The 19,886-nt window shown below is 42.6% G+C and overlaps 2 protein-coding genes across 4 annotated transcripts in view; both read left to right on the top strand.

Annotated features, from left to right (window-relative positions):
- SLC6A5 (solute carrier family 6 member 5) overlaps positions 1 to 6,878 on the top strand; it is a 28,509-nt gene extending 21,631 nt beyond the window's left edge. For both annotated transcript variants that reach the window (XM_074841669.1, XM_074841668.1), the window contains 3 exons: positions 1,129 to 1,229; positions 4,246 to 4,413; positions 6,723 to 6,878. In XM_074841669.1, the coding sequence (XP_074697770.1) occupies positions 1,129 to 1,229; positions 4,246 to 4,413; positions 6,723 to 6,878 (425 nt within the window). The remainder of the gene's footprint in view (positions 1 to 1,128; positions 1,230 to 4,245; positions 4,414 to 6,722) is intronic.
- A 9,582-nt stretch (positions 6,879 to 16,460) lies between these two features.
- Positions 16,461 to 19,886, top strand: part of NELL1 (neural EGFL like 1) — a 296,030-nt gene continuing 292,604 nt past the window's right edge. For both annotated transcript variants that reach the window (XM_074842236.1, XM_074842235.1), the window contains exon 1: positions 16,461 to 16,520. In XM_074842236.1, the coding sequence (XP_074698337.1) occupies positions 16,472 to 16,520 (49 nt within the window). In that variant the 5' untranslated portion in view covers positions 16,461 to 16,471. The remainder of the gene's footprint in view (positions 16,521 to 19,886) is intronic.

Raw genomic sequence — 19,886 nt, 5'->3', positions numbered from 1 at the left:
GGTGGATCAAGCCTGGGGATTATCCTTTCTTATATTCAGCAGCTGCAGTGGCTGGCTACAAGGGCAATAAGAACATAAGGCAGTTTATTGCTTTTGTTCCAAGTATTTCTTCCCTTACTCAGTGACTTCTCTCCAATATTTAAGCTCCATCCCTGTCCCCACATCATAAAAGTTAGACTAAATGCTGTAGAATAATGCTTTATAAAATTTAAATGACAGAGACCATCACCTGCTTTATTAGATAAAATTGTCCCAAACTGGAAATGTTTGTGTGACGGAGAAGCTCATCCTTGGACCCCAGACATCCCTCTTCTTAACATTGTTAGCAAAGCTGGAACACATTTCAATTTTGTTTTGATTACTTCTGGATAAATTACTAATGGCTATACTGAGTAGGGGCCACATACCCAAACAGCTCTGCAGAACAAGGCTGGAAAGCAGACGGGTGTTTATCCGACAGGCAGGAGCTGCTGGGCCAACACACCTTTCCCAGCTGCATGGCATGGTGGCTGAAACACCATTTTCCAATCTTGTGTGTTTTATTAACTCAAGTAACTTTATCGATGCAATCAATACAATAATCTGAAGAATTACTATGTCAGTCGATCTGTTTGTTCAAACAACGTTGAATATAATTTAAAATATTTACAGGTGCTCTCTAATAATTCTAAGTATTGCTTACACATCAAATGAAAAATAACAGCACGTTATCAGTTTCAATGCTGAGTGATACAGTTGTACCCCAGTCACGTAGCGGGCACAGAGAAGCTCAGATGTTGTTGATGCTGAAACAGTTATACAGATATTAATAAGGCTTATCTTCACAGTGAAATGTAACAAGTATACACACAATTGCAGCTAACCAGTACATACTATTCCTGTTTTAACCTGAAACATACTGCACACTTAATCTCTATGTAAAAACTCAATTTTTCTTTAATCCTTAGGAAGTAAATATTTTATTAGGCTGGTTCCCACCACTGTGTGGTTAGATCCTCCACGGAAGTTTTCAACCAACAAGTCAGAGTTTGGTTTTGTATTTAGACTCAAGGGAGGTCACAAGAGCTGTGTGGCAAATTGTGGCTGGTTCCTTTCACACCTAATTGCATTTACGTTTGCTATTTACAGGATTGCAAAGGTTTTGTGAAGATATAGAAATGATGATTGGATTCCAGCCGAGTAAATTCTGGAGAGTCTGTTGGGCATTTGTGACCCCAACTATTTTAACAGTAAGCAAAGTTTTTTGAATGTCTTTTCCAAAGAGTTTTGTTGTTTCTTCATCATTTGTGATGTTTCTGAATGGCAGTAGTTAGATCTTGGATGCAGTTACCTAGACACTTGTGTGTGCACGTGTGTGTATAGCAGATGAGAAGCATAAATGGGCATTTTGGGTAGAGAGGGTCAGTGGCATGGTGGGTCTCCACATGCTGCTGTGGCAGCTTTTCCCTGGCTGTGCAGAATGCTGGTATGGCACACAGCTGCACAGCAGCTTTTTTGATTATTCTATGTGTGTGTGTGTATGTAAAATATATGTATGTATATACACACGTAGAGAAGGGGAGGAAATTACATGGTCCTTCTGTCTGTTCTCAGGCTGAGCTAGGGAGAACCATGTTACTGCGTCATAAACTCATCTGAAACACATGCTTTGGAAAGGCTTCCGTGGGAATTTGAGTGGCAAAAGATTTAGCTGCAAAGATGGAGATATTTTTGCAAAAATCGGTATAGTTATGTTCTCCCTAACAAATATAAACCCCTTCAGTGTCTCTAAAAAAAAAGGGGAAAAAAGGGTGAAGAAAAAAAAAAAGGGAAAAAAAGGGGGGGAAAAAAAAAAAAGGGAAAAAAAGGGGGAGAAAAAAAAAAGGGGGGGCTGGAGGCCCTGAGGCAGCGAACGGCTGCTCGCCACTGCGCACCCGGACAAGCCCGGCGTGGGGTGAGGGCCCCCCCGGTGCCCCCGGCTGCGCGCGGCGCTGCCCCGTCCGCCCCGGCAGGTGGCGCTGTGCGACAGCGGCTGCGGCGCGGGGGGCGGGGGGGGGCCGGGCACCTGCCTGGCTGTTTAAATAAATCATGAGGGTTTTAACTTTAGACGAGGGTTGTGTTTTATTTATTTTTGCCGGGTTTTTTCTCTTTTAAAATAATTTTTTAAAAATTTTTATTTCCACCCCAAAACCTGGATTGATTCATTAATTCAAATTCAGATTTGATTTAATCTAGAAGATGGCACGTTCTCAATTTTACCATCGCTACGTATGTTATTTCAAGTCCAAGAGCCAAAATATAATAACTATATCCACATTTATCTAGCTTTCTAACATACTGTTTCATTTACATTTTAGCCAACCTACAGATACAGTCCTTAATTGCATATCATGTTTTGGCATTAGAATGAAATGATTCTTTTAGCCATTTCAAAAGCCTTCATTTTGATAAGGCAGTAGAAGACAACTGAGCCTTCTTTCACCAGTGTTTTACGTTTGAGAGAACATTCTTTGGCCTGAAATTCCTCAGGCCTAGACCACAAGTGTGGCAAGATTATCGGTATTTGTGTAGGGTTTTAAAAACTCACGATTTCACAGCAGTGCTAAATAGTTCCTACAAATATTCATAGATTTTTAGGTACCAGATGAGAAAAGTTACTAGAGTTTCTGAAAAGACATGTATTTTGAAACAGTAAGTGTGGTGTCAGCTGGGGGAGGTGAAGAAGCAAAACGGTGACTCTACAGTCCTCTGCAGTCATTTCTTCCAGAGAAGTTTTATTTTGGTTTATGCACAGGGAAGCTCCTATTTTTGCAGTTCTTCAGCACAGTGTAAACATGGGTAAATCTTTTTATTTCTTGGGGAAAAAAACCAAAGGCCTCTGCATAAGGTTAGTAACTTTCTGGTATTGTTAATTCAGGAAAGAGGGAATTTTCTTCTAAGAACTGAACAAGGTTTAGTTTTTGCAGACAGGATGCATGTGTGAAGGGACTAGTGAGTTTTGGTGAGCTCAACAAAACCCTGAGTTGCGAGGAAAAGAAATTTTCTACAATGAGAACAATTTGTCCAACAGGCATAATGAAGATATTCTACTTTCCTGCATAGATTTTCTTTACTGGTTGTCTTCACTGAAATATAGTGTTGCTGTGCATGAAAACCAGGGAGATCTCTCTTACCTATCGGTGGCAACCGTTGTTTGATTGTAGGTATAGTTTGCAAATACTTTTTTAAAAGTTTGAAGACATAGCTCAGTTTAATCTACATTATTAGGGTAACATAAATGGCAATATATTTCTTCTCGTGAGGGCCTTGTTAAAAATAAAGTTGTGTGCATGTGTTTTTATGTCTTTTTTTTTTTTTTTCTTTCTTCTTTCAATGGCTGTTTTCAAGATGCTGCCTTAGACCTGTTGTTATGCTTCTGAAGGGAATTGTAAGGCTTTTCTGCAAATTGCTTGGTTCCTTTACTGATCAGACTTGCACTCTTAGCTACTGCCAGTAATCATAACCAGGGAATAGGAAATGTTGTTGTCTCTTAAGGAGAGCAAATTTGGAAAGCAAACGAGGTCAGTTCAAACTTGCATGTTCTGTGGTTGTTCCCTCCAAATGTAATATTTAGTGAATTATGGTGAGAAATATATTGACACTGATCAGTCATAATTCAATTTTTATGCAATGGAAACAGACACAGCAAAACCAAGCAATATATTCTTTCCTATTATTGCCCCCGTAAAGCTAATATTGGATACATTTGGATAGTCTAATATTAGACTTTCAATTACTCCGCATCTCTGGAAATAAAACTGATGATTTTTATACGTGCCTTCACCTAGTTATACTGCTATAAGTCTTCTGTGTGCAATTATTGGGAGCACAGGCATTTCCCAAAAGTTACTGAATTATGCACAAATGTAAGCAGATGTATTGCTATTCATACAGTAAGTGAAATGGAGTAACTTAGCATAATCACATTAGGTAAAACTGCCAATAGACCATGTAATAAAGCATGTTACTCTAGGGGCAAGATTCTAATTTCAATTCTTCTGACATAAATACAGTGATTTTTGTGGGATTTTGCAAGATTTCCATGAAACTCATTAGATTCAGACTCTGACCTGTTTATTACAGCTTGTGGCAGCACCCTTCCTTACGTGTACGTACTTTTATCTGTGTTCCATATACGCCAACTCCGGGCGGGGATACCTATCATTTGTTGCGTAACGGGCTTGTTTTGCTTATTCAAACACATTTGTCTTCCTTCCTTTTTTCCAGTTTATCCTTTGCTTCAGTTTTTACCAGTGGGAGCCAATGACTTATGGAGCTTACCACTATCCAGGCTGGTCCATGGTGCTTGGATGGCTGATGCTGGCCTGCTCAGTTATCTGGATCCCAGTTATGTTTGTGATAAAAATGCATCTAGCCCCAGGCAAATTTATTGAGGTAATTCTTCTGTCTTTTTGCCGCTTAAAAATATGGTTGCAGGAGACTGTCTGTTTTATTTTACATTGATTTTTGCGATATTGAACATATAATAGTGCTAGGATTACTTTCTGGTAAGCTAGTTATTGTGTTGCAAAGAGATACTCAGCTGATTTAAAATGCAGACCTCCTATTCCCTGTTCCTCAACAAAATGCTCCTAAACTGTTAAGTGATTGCTTTTATGAGAACTAGAAGGTGTTACGAATTTAATGAGCCTCGGTATGGCGTTACTGAGAGAAAGTTGTTCTAGCTTTGCTGGTCTTTTTGCAAAATCAGCGTGTAGACGTAGGAAGCATCAACTGCGGGTGTCCATCGTGTCGCAGCGAGCGCAGCAGCCACTGCTAGGAGATGTCAGTCAGGAGTTGCCTGTTTGCAAAGTGCGAGATGGTCGGGTACCCGAGTCATCCGGGATGTGCTCCAGGAGGTTGTACCATGTGATGAAGTTCAGGAATAAGACGTATGAAAAGACCTCATGTTCTACAGCTCACTCATTATAAAACTTAGCTGGCAATCTTTTTTTTTTTTTCCCTCCTTCTTCATCTCTTTATTTTTCTTGAATAAGCTCATCCTCCCTGGCACCTGGGCTTAAAAAAATTCCAGGTGGCACTTTATTTTTATGCTGCTTTTTTTGTATTTTGCAAATCAGATTCCTGCCGCTTTCCCCCGCCACTCCAGAAACGTGGCAGTCCCCTTCTGCTCCCTGTCTCTGTGCTCTGGCCCTGCCTGCCACCCCGACTGCCACCACTGCCGCTCCCCGGCTGTTCCCGTCCCACTGGCTCCTCAGTTCCTTGCAGGACGGGGTACAGCGACGTCTTTCTCATGTCAGCATTTCATCCCTTCGTTGCCTTCATCCTTGCCTTCTGAAGAAGTTCAGTGCTCTTATTTTGGGCCTCTGAGGCTTTCTCAGTTCTGCCCTCTCGTCACTGCACACTGCTTGTACTGCTGCCTCCTCGCGATAAGGAACAGACACTCGCCTCCCCTTTCCATAGCCGCTTTTGCAGTTCAGCTCTCCCGCAAAACCCATGGGGGATGTTATGTGCCTCAAAAATGAAAAGGAGAGAATATGTACTAAAATAGAATAATCTTTTTGGTCTCTCAATATGTCACACTACATATGCCTAAGGGAAAAGACCACGCTTTTCTGCTTCATGTAGAGCAAAGGAGTTTAATATTAAGTGATGGGACACCCTAGGGAGAGCATCCAAGTACACGGTTGGCACTAGGCAACGAGGCCACTTGTCTAAAGGGCCATTCAGCCCTTGTGTAGCGCATGTTGGAGTGCACAGGTCAGGAGACAACTGCTTGACTGGAAATGAGCTATTGTGAAATTAGGCTTATTTGTTCATTGTCTCCTAAGTTTCTCTCATGGAGACAAATTGTTCTGTTGCAAATCTTCTAACTTATGTGTGTAGTACTGGCATGTATATTGTGGCAAAAATAGGGTGCTCTCCTTGCTGTCACTCTAGTAGTGCACCCAAAGAAATGCCAAAAAGTTGGATCTGTTTTGAAGGGGCTTTTGCTGAAGCTATTTCAGCTGTAGCCCGGTATTTCCCGAATACAGAGTCTGCTGCATAAAATTATTATGGTTGATTTGGGAGGTAAGAGTTGCAAACTGGTAATTAAGCAGAGATTAAAATAACTGATATAGAGGTCTGATTCACTTTATTAGGTAATAAACATATAATTGTTCCCTCTTAAGTCATCGGAAATATGTTTTCTTTCCTTTTTATCTGTAAATGCGCCAATCAAATTATATATTCAATAAAGAAATCAGCAGAAAGATTAGAAGATTTTTGTTGCTTGCTAGGTTAACATTTTCCTCTTTCTTTTTTCCTGCAGACAGAAATGAAACATTTTGTCATCTCAAAATTAAAATCTTTGTTCATTCATAACAATGTACTTCTTTTTGGTCATTTGTATACTTTTGGGAAATATGCTAAACAGAAATCCAATTATTTTAACGCAGTTACCCACTGCTTAGACCACTGGGCTAAGTAATTGTGCACGTGTCCTTCAGTAAGTGAGCCTTGCAATCTGTAGCAGTGGTTCTGAGCTCCCCTCATATGATGCGGGGGAGAATGTATAATTAAAATCTCGGCACTTTATCCTCTATTAATCTTGCAAACTTTGTGCAAAACAAACACTGAGCAGTGGAGCATTGCAGGCCCATCATCAATAATCTTAAATGAGCCTATCCTCATTTCTTCTGCATTGTAATTCTGCTCCGTAACTTCAAATGAGACTCTCTTTTCTCTCCCCCACATTGCAGCGACTCAAGTTGGTGTGCTCTCCACAGCCTGACTGGGGTCCATTTTTGGCCAAGCACCGCGGTGAACGTTACATGAATATGATTGATCCACTGGGAACCTCTTCCCTGGGACTTAAACTGCCAGTGAAGGATATAGAACTGGGGACCCAATGTTAATAATTATTACATGGGTGGCAATAACATTGCTAGCCTTTTCTGATATTTTTTTTCCATTTTGTTTCCCCACTGTTTCTTCCTTTCTTTTCCGCAGTGCCTGGAAGTGGTTGCTTAGGGAAGTAGGACTTACTGCTGCATGCCATAGGGAAGACCTAGCTAGGCCACTTCCAGGCGTAGGTGATGCCCATGACGTGTTCTGTACCTGGTGAAATAGCAAAAGCATATTGTGAAACAGGTGACATATCAGGTTTTGTCAGGTGATGCAAGAATGAATGAAACACAATGGAAAAATCTTTTAAGGAAATTAAGTGCAGAATTTGACCCATTTCCCACAAGCATCCTTGTAACAGGCAGCTGTGATGGGACTAGGATTTTGTTACCGGTGTAATCAAAGGGAAGTTCAGCCCTCAGATTGGACGGAAGCGAGCAAAGGAGAGGATCTCCTGTAGTCCTGGTATAAATCCAGCATAAGGCTCTTGCAGTTAGCGGGGTCACTTTGTCTACACTGACAGCAGATCTTGCCCCCTTGTGTCTGCACACTTTTTTTATGAGTATGAATTATACAATGAGGACTTGTTATCTAAACGAGCAGAGACCCTTTAAACAGCACACCAGGAAGCGATATGTGAGATCAGAACAGAAACACGATAATCCATTTGATCTTTTCAAGTAGAAAAAAATAAAAGCAAGATTTAAAGAACTAATCATGTGAGACTGGGACTAAACTGCATTTGAGTCTAGAAGTGGTTTGGAAATGGTGCCAGACTGAGGTGTATGGGCATCACTGTTTAAAGCACTGTCATGTTTCTTTTGATAATTTGATTTCTGTCATTTAAATTAAAAATGCCTCAGTTATAGGAAGTGTCTGAAACCTTGCTCCACACTGAGTGCAACTGTGGTTTTACTCACTTCACTCCAATACTCTGAACATATTTTTCCTTGTTTCTCTGCTTTTGTTTACAGTATCTCCTCGAGAAGCCATCATATAATTTGTGCCTAACTTTGTATTCTTACAGTGGTAAGTGTAGTCTAGTTACCACCTGACAACAGTTATTAGAAGTTAGATGTGCTGTTCAACTTTGTGACTCCCTGTTCATTCTCCTATAAACACCTTTATATAACCTTTAGATGTATTCTTCTCTTTCAACCAACGGGGAAATAGCAGAACCCCACTTGTCTATATATTTTATATATAGCACACAAATTCTTCAAAGCAGTATTCTCTCTGAAATGTACATAGGGTGGGTTTTTTTTTTTCATTTAAAAGATTTTCATTACATAAAAAAACCCAAAACCCCACAACAATTAACCACTGCAGTCACCCACATGGATGCAACAGTAGATATGCAAAATGCGAGGGCTGGGGGGAGATGGCTGTTATAACATTGCATAGCAATAGGACATTCTAAATCATTATGTTTAGGAATCAGATATATGTGGTAATATGAATGTTAGAGTTCAATAGTTTTGTTACCTATTGGGCAGAGTAAAAGTAGAGCTTTTTAAGAGCACATTTATTTACCTGAGTAGAAAATTAGCCCAATTTATTGTAAATGCACTAGAATGAGGGAGAAAAATATATCTTCAATAATTGGCAAAACTGTAACCTTTACTATCTTGTTATATCCTATACATACATATATGATATTTTTTAACAGTGATCAGTGTTCATGTAGTGTGTACTAGTGATGTTTTATGTCCCTATAAATATCTTATCAATCAGTGTAGAGATGGTGAGCTTAGAGTAGTTTAGCCGTTTTTTTCCCTCCCCACACACACTACTGTAGTAGTCAGTAAATGTTCTTTCCTTTCAGGGGACTGTTTCTATCCCGTTCTTTTGTCTGTCTGTCTTCATATTACAGGGTCTCAGGTAAATCTTCAGTTAATGTGTGTCCGTAGATCAGTAGATGTGTTGTTTCATCCCGTTGAAGAAAGCAAAACAAAAACTGAACCTTAATGTAACACTTCCACAAATTGTTAACTTATTTTCTCTGTGTATGTGTATATATATATGTATATTAAATATATTAATCATTTTGCTGAACTTCCTCTTTCACGGGGCAATTAGTGTTGCCAGTTCTAGGCACTGCTGGAGACCTTTAATCCTCATGCAGGACGAGCAAAGCGCCATCAGGGGTTGTCACTGAGCGAAGCGAGGGCAGATTTTGCAACATTTTGTGGTGGCCCCTGAGTCTCCACTCCACGGGCTCTGTCGGTCCCTGTCTCGCACGGCAGCAAGATGGGACCCTTCTGTGAGCTTCTCTGCCTTAAAGCTGTGCCCCCTTGTTTCAGCTTTGCCTGCCGTTTTAATAAGGGGCTTGCTATTTTTACTTCTGGCTTTTATTTTCCCGGCAGAGGCAGGTTTGAGCAGTCATGCTCTGTTTGATGTAATGAAGGTCCATAAAGACAAGGTGGAAATTTGGCCCCCATGGCTAAGTGGGGCTGAGGGGCCTTCTCTGGGTGAAGAAAGGAACTTAAATCAGCACCTCTAGTGGGAATTAGGTATTTTTGTCAGGATAAATAGCTTTAGGCCTTTCTTTTCCAATATTACCTAGCATCTTGATTTGATTTTTGAAGTCTAGGCCAGTTTCTCTTCACTACTACTGTGATTAAAAAAAAAATAATATCCATAGGTTTGTTCCTCTTTTAAAAAAAAGAGAACAAATCGCTTAGCAGTTCTGAATCCTTTCACTTCCTAACTTGTCTCAGGACATGCATTGGAACTATTAACTAACTGCAAGAAAATTACCTCAGTGTAAGGATGTCAGTTGCTGTCTACCTTAAGTATAAAAGACATACCATTTGAAGAAATACTGCTAGGTTACAATATCTTTTCTTTGTCTTGGATTACCAAACTAGAATGCATATGAAAAATTGAACTGCTTTTCATGATTTATGTAATTAATCTGCTTGCTTTTAATTTAGATGTTGTTCCTGTGCCTGCTAAGTCATTAGCACAGGATTAGACTTGACTTTGAAACTCTGAAAACGGATGATAGTGATTTTGTTCTAGCTGATGTTTGTCTTCAGCTTTGACCTCCATTACTAGGGTTGCAAAAAAGTGTGGAGAGGGGGGAGAAATGCATACAAAAATCACAGAAGATATGAAGTTTTCACTGTATGTTAAAAGGAGATCTTTTTTTTTCCACATTAGACTTTTTAAAAAGTATTTTCTGGCCAAAACTGAATGTTGAGATTAAATTAACCAGCAGTGTCTTCTTTAAATGAGAAGTAACCTTGAAGTTTGGGAATGCACTTCATTTACCATGTTCTAGGAAAAGTTTGCATGTACTTTGATAATTTTCTAAAAATAAATTTAGTAACTAATTAAATACCAGTAAAGATCTTTAAAAAAAAAAAAAAAAGGAGGGGAAAAAGCCATATTAGTAAAAATGTGATGTACGTACTTGCAGATCTATCTATCTTGTGAGTAAAAAACGTTCAAATTTGGTGAAATTACGTTGCGTATTTTTTCTTTGAAATGAAATTGAATTTCTGGATGAGCCGAGATGCATTATTGTATGCATTAAAGATTATACCTAATGCAAATGCTTGCCATCTTCAAATTCTTTGGGGTCTTCCTAGTGTTTTTAATATGCAATGTTCAAAACCTGTGTTTCAGCTAGACATGGCAGCACTTTGTTTCCAAAAGAAGGGTTTAACAAAATGACCTTTAATTGAGAAAGACTTGGATGGTCTTTATATGATGTTTCAATTGGGTCAAAGTAGTCTTCTGGTTAGGTTCTGCTCCACTGACCACATTAGATGTGCCTCAGCACTGAAGATCATTGCTTCCAATACACTGTGTGGCTATCTCTTACCACAAAATTCCAACGCCTGATTTATTTTAAATATCTTTGGTCTTTTTGAATATATGTACAGTTGTGTGGATAGTATGATTTCTTGTTGCCTGTGTTAAAGCAATGGCTTATTTACGGCAGACATTGGTTTCCTATTGGTTTCTTATTCTGCAGCTCCACTTCTTGCAATCTAAGACAGACCTGTAGGGATTGTAGGTTGCAGGCTGCAGAGCTTCAGCAAGTGTCATCCCAGAAAGCTTCTCTGTTTTGCTAGTAACACTGTTGTAAGAGAACACTCATTTCTTAGCTTGTAGTTAAATGGTGTGCACATAAGGTACCTGTAAAATGGTCAGAGCTTGATATTCCCGAGAGACTCAGGTTGATGACTCGAGGGGGGAGGGTAGGGGTATTTGGGGTTTCTGCCTTTGTCACCCTCAGGCAGCCTGTCGCCAAAGAGAGAAGGTTTTCCTGATGGGTTTAACGTAATGTGAGAACCGGGCTGGACCTTATTGCTTGCAATATTATTATTTGCCCATAATGTTTAAATACATCTTCAGGTAACCATTTGCCTTATAGCTATCTTCCATTGTTAGGAAAATTATCAATTGACTAAAACATGTTGTTATCTGTCATTTATATTATGTAGTATTACCTTGTAAGGTAGATGCTTAGCTGGTATAAATTGTCACAGCTTTGTTTGGAGCTGTGACAATTTACACCAGCTGAGAATTTGCGCCCTGTGTCCTATGGCACTTTATTACGGACCCATCGCTGATGGGTTAAATCTTAATTACTTGCGTAATGTCATATATAAATATATATATATATTTACAGGCATTCTATGGGGTACTGCTGCCTATGGATAAAGATTTGTACCCTAACCAAGTCATTATATAATTTTTTCATTAGCTGTGCGTGGAGAAGATATATTATGTTTCATATGTATCTCATGTAGTGCATATTATAATGCTGTATGTTATTAATTTAAGAAATCATTATTCTTGAGGCCCTACCTCAAATTTTGTATTTATGTGTACAAATGCAATTTATTGTATTATATATTTGCCTATTATATTTGGATGTGATAAATTAAAATTATTCGATAATGTATGGGCTCTAAAGACTCTAAATAAATGTGTTTAAAACAGAAAATACGTCAACGTTTTTCTGATGAATGAAATGTCTCTTATTCCACCGCCTCCTTCCCCGCCCAATACACACCACAAACATCATTCTTACTTAACACACAGCCTTAAGGTATCTGCAGAATTGATCCATATGATTGTTAGAAACCTTGAGCAGCAACTGGAAACAGCCCTCTTGGGAAATGGAGGTATTGCACAGCTGCAGAAACAAGTATCAATTAAATGGCTGGATTCTTAACTATTTGAGTGCTCTGTAGCTTGTGGAATAATTGATTGCTTAGCAGAGGACCAACCACCGGATTTGCTTAAATCCTTCTTATCCTATCAATTCAATCATCCTAAAGGCTGTTGAACTGTTAAAAACAATAGAGTTTCAGCAGAGATGAAAATGAGAGATGTAAGGGAAGAGCAAGGGGAGAAGGAAAGTATAAAGGCAAAGTTCCTGGTGTTACTGTATCCTTTGTTTAAAGTTGAATTCCTGCGGTGCGGCGAGGGCAGTGAAAGCAGCGTGTGCCACGCCACCCATGTGGGAAGCAGGTTCTTCCCTTCCCAGCAGCCTGCTATGGAAATGGCACCGATCCAGCCTGTTTCACTGTTGGCAGACAAGAGCTTTTGACAAGCTTTCCCCAAATTCAGCAGCTGAAGTACGATGTCTGATCACAACGTGGCATCAAATGTGGTAATACAAGAGATACTAGCGTGGTGCCAAGATTGTGACAGCGATTCCAGGCAAGGGCCTAATCCTGAAGACAGCTCAATAGTTATGTGGCAGGACTGTTTCAGCAGCTCTGGTAATCAGCTCCCCCCAGAAAAGTACTTTGTCTGTCTGTAAACTTGCATTTCTCTGAGATGTGTACGTGCAGATGAAGGAGATGGCAGGGCCTAATGATGGAATACTACAGAAATTCTTTGTATGTATAAGACAGATTTCATCTTGGAGAAGTCTGAAGTTACCAGCGAGCATCGTAAAAGTCCTGAGAGGCAGGTAAGTGTCATTAGTCCCCTCTTCAGGAGGAAAAACTGAGGAACACAGAATTTGTCAAATCTCCAGAGTCAACCAATGTGAGTCAACGATACAACACATTGATTTTGGAGCAAGAGACAGTCCTTTGCTGTCATCATTAGGCACTACTGCTTTAAATCTTTAAACTCATGGGAACAGATAAAAATCCACGTCCTTTTAACTTAGTTGTATGGATTCACCCAGACCATGCTTTAAACCAATGTATGTTACTTAAATGACTGGAAAATAACACATCTTCTATTGCAGTACTAAGCAGATGTGTTTAGTTTGAAATAATTTTACTTTCAGGCACTGAATTTCCTCTGGTCAGGGTGTAGAACGAAGGGCGCATCTTATACCAACCTAATAGAGTAATCAGTTGTAAAATTTAATTTAGACTTTGCAGTCTTCAAACATTAGCTAACTATGCATTCGGGAATTAAAAAAAAGCAGTAGGTGTTGCTCCGTGACTGAGTGCGGAAGTAGATAAATGATTTCTCTTTGTAAGGCCTCGTTCTGGTGCATTTGTTAGTTGTCTGTGTAAGTATGAACCTTAATTGTGGGTACCTTCAGCCTATTGGACTGATATTATGTAGTCCTTTACGACTGTCTTTCAGTTGGTAGGACAGGTATGGCATACAGCATCCCTTCCGCTCCCTTTACATCTACTCTTTTTCTTAGCATTTAGGTGGAAGTGCTGGTTTTAGTTCTTGCCCTCTGCTGTCTGCAAAGGAAACTTTGTCCCTATGGATTGCAGGTATCCCTTTGGAGGCAGGCTTTCCCTGGACATGAGCCTTATTTGTGAGCAGAGGAGATTTTCTATCCCATGAGCTATGAGATGGGGGTTTTTTTGGGTGGAAGCACTGTTGTTTTCCAGCATTCGCAATTTAGCTGGCAACTGAGTCCATGCATTCAGCTATGCTTAAATAGCACTTAGCACTTCTAATTGCCTTTCACCCAAGGAATGCAAACAACCTTACAGCTTCTCTGAGAGATGCTGGGCCTAGTCAAAAATACTTTGTCAAACTACGAAATGCCACAAGCTTTGTGGCTGACAGGACTAACGGTTTAACACTACGCAGTTAGCAACGTCACAATAATTTAGGTCAAAATCAAGAAGCATTCAATGTCCAACAAGTGTGCAAGAACAATCTTTCACAGGAATATTATCTGAGCTGAAATCCAGGTAGCTTGCCAGGACTAATGCTTTAGTCTTGCAAAAGTGCCATCAGATTTTATTTTTTTTTAATTGCTAAGAACGTTCAGGAACACAGTTTTAATTCTTATCTGAATGTCATGCCTTTCAGCTATTTATACTTCCAACAAGAAGATATCAGAGTATCAGATTTTTTGGTGATAAAGAAAGATGATTTGTTGCCATTAGAGGAGGTGTAGGAATAGTGTTGGCTGGGAGAATGTGATTTTTTTTTTTTTTTTTTTGTTCATCCATTTGTCCTATCCTTTTCCAATATGAACAGTTGAAAATACTTGGGAGATTACTAATCCTCTCCCAATGTGCACTGAGGGATATGGTGTAGTTGAGAACGGTCAGTGTGAGGTTAATGGTTGAACTAGATGATCTTCAAGGTCTTTTCCAACCTTGATGATTCTGTGATTCTGTCATTTGGGCACGGAGCTGAACTATAGGAAGACCCACATCTGTGGGATCAGCTCTCTTCAGAGTGCATCTTACCAAGTTTCTCGTGTTACTTTTTGCAGTACCTGTGGGCTCTTTGGATGTTTCTTATCAGCAGGAGAACAAGTCAGGAGCGATTAGGGCATTCTTTATCCATGAGATTGTTCAAGATGTGTTTGAAGCTGTGCTGTAAAACCAGTAACTCAGTGCGAATTTTTGTATGTACCCACAGTAATTTTTTTAAATAGCATTTAATCCAGATTTAGGTGAAGCTAATAACAGGTCTGTTTAAGAATCTATGACCAGTTTAAATTGTATATAAACACTCTGCACCAAGTGGAAAATGGAAAATATGAGTTGAATTAGATTCAATTTCGTGTGTAGATAGACCCTGGTTTTACTACCAGATAAGCACAAACATAGCTAAGCTAACATGAATTGAATGTATAGACCTATTTCACAGAAAGAAATCTCTCCTTAAATCAGAGAGTAAATACTATGCAGAAAAATGATTTTATCAGGATGGGATAGAAGGGTGCGTCGTCACCTGCTGATGTACGGTTGCCTCTTTTTCTTGTTGCTATGGTCTCATAGCTATGTATACACACATGTATACCAGGCATATACTTCTGCCCATACCTCACAGGTGCTAATAACGGGCTATCCTAAACAGAAGTAAGAAGATACAAAGTTATATGTGAGTAAAATCTCTTTTGATACACTGGCGATAAATCAGTGAGATGCTTTCAGAACGACCACCCCAGAGAGTTCCTGGAGCACATCACCTTGCTTGCAGCCAGGAACAGCTGTTTTCTTACTAATTAAGTAATTAGGCAACCAAGTTATACTCTTTGCTCTTGCTCATGTAAAGGTGTGCGAATGCAGCTCCTCCCTAAGATGGGCATGATTTTTTTCCCCATCATTCTAACTTTATCCCAATGTACAGCTTATTATTTTACATTTAAGATGGCTGGAATTCGCATGGTGCAGAACCAGACCACAAAGTGATGAGGGGAGGCAGCAGAGAGGAGGATCTGCCGGCTTTACAGCTGAAATGGCTTGATTTGAACGGTAGCAAAGCTAGATCAGCTGGAAATCTCACTCTGCTCCTGTTCGGTGGGATGGGAACTTGATCTGGGGCCTGTACTCTCTACTTCAAATTTACATCAGGTGTTCTACATGCATATAATCGATGCAGGTGGTGGTCTGTTTCTCGCCAAGGATCGAGCCAAATTAAAGGTTGGAAGGAGGAAATATTTGAAGATGGGTTTTTAAAACAGCCATCAGAGCAGATTCTCAGATGACTCACAAGTATCTTTAAATACTTTCCCTCTCTTTTACACTTCAGAGGCTTAAAGGAGAGAGCAGCTAAGTGAGTTGAGCAAGGACACGTAAGAAGCCTGCGGAACGGTGCCGATGTTACATCTTAGAACTGCTGTTTGTTTGTTCATACCCGGCGTCAATTATTGCTGAGGCTAAATAGTTAATAAGGGTTGATTCTGACTATTTTTATGCTGGGAGCGAGGCGAGGGCGGTGGCCGCCGTGGACGCGGGCGGCCCCCGCTCCCGCAGCCCCCGGCAGAGCCGCGTGGCCGCACTCGCACCCCCCGGGGCTGCGGGACGCGCCGCTGGCAGCGTGGCGGGGACCTCCGGCCCGCGGGGGAGTCGTTTTTCGGGGAGGGGGGGGGGCAAAGGGTCGGCGCCTCTCCCCGTCTAGACCGTCTGGAGAGCGGGGTGACGGGGAGCGGGGGGGCGCTCCCTCTGCGCTCGGGGGCCGCTCCGCGCCGTGGCCGTGGCCGGGCGGCGGCGCTGGCGAGGCCCGGGGGGGGCCGCGCGTCACGGCGGGGGGCGGGCGGGGAGCCCCCGCTGCGGGGGCGTCGGGGCCGCGCCTGGGCAGCGGGCGGAGCCGCCGCCGGTTGCCGGAGCCGCTCCGCGCGTCGGAGGCTGCGCTGGGCTCGGCGCGGCTCCGCAGCAGCTGCCGGGAGGGAGGGAGGGAGGCGGCCGCCGTGATGGGTCTGCTCCTGCTCCTCTGGGCGTGTGCGGCCGCCGCCGGGGCAGGTGAGGGGCCGCGGCCGCGGGGCCGGTGTCCGCCCTCGCCGCCTCCCCGGGGAGCCGGGGCCGCCGCCCGGAGGGTGGAAAGTTTGCGGGGCGCCGGAGCTGGTGAGGGTGGGGGGGGGAGGCAGCAGGGGCTGTGCCCGCTGCGGGGGGCTGTGCCCGCTGTGGGGAGCGGCCCCGGCTCTGGCGGCTGCCGCCGCGGCGGGGCCGGGCGTCCCTCGCTGCGCGGAGCGGAGCGGGCGCGGGTCTGCGGGGGGGCGCAGCCCGGCTTGTCCCGGAGTGGGGGGGTGGGGAGCGGCTGCTGGGCGGGGGCCGTGGGGAGGGCGAGGGAAAGTTTTCGGAAAGCGGCGTGCGCGGTGCGCCGCGCAGGGCCGGGGAGCGGAGCGGGGCGCGGGTGGAGCGGGGGCCCGGCCGGGCGGTGCGCGGTGCGCGGGGGTGCCGCGGGAGGCGGGCGGGCAGCGCTCTCCGCTGCGCCTGCCGGGGCCGTGCCCGCCGCCGGCTCCCCGCAGCGCTGCGCGCCCCGAGTGCCGGGTCTTGTGCCTTGTGGAGGCTTTGTTCTCTTTCCCCTTGCCCCGGGTACCGCTCCTCCGCCGTTGGAGCTCCTGACGGGGACGTTTGTCGCTGATGCTTGTAGCTGTTCTCAAGGAAATTACCCGGCACGATTCTCAGAAGTGCAAAGGAATTCGTGTTTTAAAACGATAATTACTCTTATGGTAATTATTACCTCATCGAAACCTACAGATCTCGAGAGGTGCGACATAAAAATAGTTGGAAGAAAACGCTGCCTGTCCCTTTTGTGGCGGTGTTACCCCCCGTAGCGCACACAGGCGTTTGAAACGGTCAGTAGGACCCAAAACTCCGCTACTTGGAATTGCGAAGCCGCTCGGAAAGTTCTTTGTGTGCAACAATTGCTGCTGGAGCTGGGAGAGGAAAGAGCAAAAGGCTTGTCCTAGAGCCTCCTCTTTACCGTTTGAATGATTGCACGTGGCTACGTGGAAACGGTTTGGTTGTGTTGAGTGTGCTTTTACTTAAAGTTTTTCCATCCCCGACTAGCACGTTACACATGTCGAGGAAATTATAAATGCGCTGCATACATTGCATGGCTGCACATTAGCTAGATGGAGCGTGGCATGAGTGTTGGTGCTTGGGTGTAGGTGATAAAGGTGCAAGCAGAGAATACAGGCTGTCGGAGCTGTAAGGCAGAATTAATTTCTTTTAGGGATTTCCTAGTGACATCACTCATAATTATATGGCTTAATCCTCTAAGCTACTGTAGTGCCTTCCGTTCACATTGGGCCAAATCCACCAAGTCCTGAGATGATTCCTACTCCCGCCCACCTGACCGAATCATTTGGAGTTTTGCTTGTGTAAGCCACTGATTTAAGGGGAATGGCCCAATTACTTTAAATAGGAATTGAAAGCACTGTCAGTCAGGATCAGGCCCAAGCTTCGCACAGTCCTCCGGTGAGAGCAGTTGGGTTGATGGTTAATTTTTACTTAAGAAAAAATGGTATTTCCAGCGTATTGTTCAGCTGAAGAGAGGCAGCATAAAATACTAGATGCAAGTGCGGTTGATATGCCTGTGGTATTTTTCTGATAGACTGTGGGAGACCACAGGGGAAAAGGAGACTTGGTTATCATACTGAAGCTGCTGATTTGTTGTTTATTAATTATTAACTAGGCTTTTGAGTGCCTGCTGCAGTTTGAAGAGCCAGCACAGGAAAACGACTAGGTATTTAAAGCAGCGTAGGCTCTTGTTAAATAGTTGCTGTGACATTAGAAATAGTCTCTGTTTTTGAAAGCATTTTAAAAGCTGGAAGGGGGCACGCTGAAGTTGTCACACAAGATCCTTCACTGGCATAAATCGAAGCCTGTGGAGCTACAGTGATCTATACTTGTTGAGCCTTGGGTATTCAGGCTGGAATAAACAGCTTTAATAGAGCAGTGGAGCTGCTGTGATTTATGGGAGTGCCTATACTTGCTAGATGTGGTTTCTCTTCTCACCCTGTTGATGTCTGTGGCAAATCTTTCACTGACTTTAATGGGGTCAAGATTTGTCTTAATGGACATAGTTTGTCCTTTCTGTTGAACAAGTTTTAGTCACTGCTTGTCCTCCCTTCATATTAGTAGGTTTTTGCTGCTCTGAATAGATCTAACCCCTTTCAAATGAGGAACAGCATACTCGGTTCATGGCAGGGACAACAGACACTATCTTTCCTGATAAGTAAGTTCACACAATTTACAGTTTGATGCTTTTCTTCTGAATTGAAAACCTTAGAAGAAGTAAGTTCTTCTGTTTTTTTTCTAAAAGAATCTTTGCTTTTATGTTGTGTGGGTCGTGTTTTGGTGTCTGTCCCCGTCCCCCCCCGCCCCCCCCCCCCCCCCCCAAAAAGGTTGCTCCCTGTATTTATATATGCATTTGTGTCTGGAGTTTGTAGGTTGCAGCTGTTGAACTGGAGGAGTTGCTGTAGGTTGGGAATCAAAAAGTTGATAAGTTCTCTCCTGTTGATCAGACAAGTACGCTAAAGGAATGCAGTTGCTGGCAAATGTTGGCTATAGCAGGATGGATATGTTTCTTCAGCAGCATTTTGACTCTGTGCAGGTGGTTTGGGACCAGCAGAGCTAGCTGGCTGTGTTTTTGATGCCGGTGTTTCTTCCAGAAGGGGAGGGTGTTCTCGCTCCGTCAGTGTGCACAGTGTCAGTTGTGGTCGGTCAGTGACTGAGCATCTAGGGTGGCTGAAGTCAAAGATAGTGCTAGAAGCCCGACGATGTTGCTGATTATCGGGGAAGTTTTAACCTTTGGAGGAGTTTATCTGGTTTCATATTCTCTAATTTTAATTTTCTGCAAAAAGGTACTTAACCCCACATCCTTATGAAAGCATTGTGTATGTACTCACTTGGATGTGTCAGCACTCCTGGAGCTTCAGTTCTGCCAGATGCCTCTACATCTTAATTTTCCTTGTAGAGTAAGGTTGTTAGAGACCTCCTAAAGCTGTCTTTTCAATATTTTTTACTACTCTGCCCCTTGTGCAGTAGAATCCTCTGCATTAGCACAACACTTTATTCCAACAAGTTATAATCCTTGAGTAAAGGAAAGGAGAAAGAGCTCTGTGGTACAGATGATTTATGAGTAGAATACGTAACTTCTTGTTCGTTCTGTACACCTCAGTAATTTCTTAGAGCCTTTCAAAGAATCAAACTAGAATATTTGCTGCTTAACTGATCCAGAAGCACAGTCCTGGAATAACAAATGAATCAATTTAGACCTGAACGTGCAGCCCACTCAGTGGAAATCAATCTGCATGTGCTTTACAGGTAATGTCCTTGCTCAACAGAAGTCAGTGGGACTTTTACCATTGACTTCAGCTG

The sequence above is a fragment of the Strix aluco genome, chromosome 16 (genome assembly GCF_031877795.1).
Source record: "Strix aluco isolate bStrAlu1 chromosome 16, bStrAlu1.hap1, whole genome shotgun sequence".
In the NCBI taxonomy this organism is placed as follows: Eukaryota; Metazoa; Chordata; class Aves; order Strigiformes; family Strigidae; genus Strix; species Strix aluco.
This window is presented reverse-complemented; position numbering and strand designations above follow the sequence as displayed.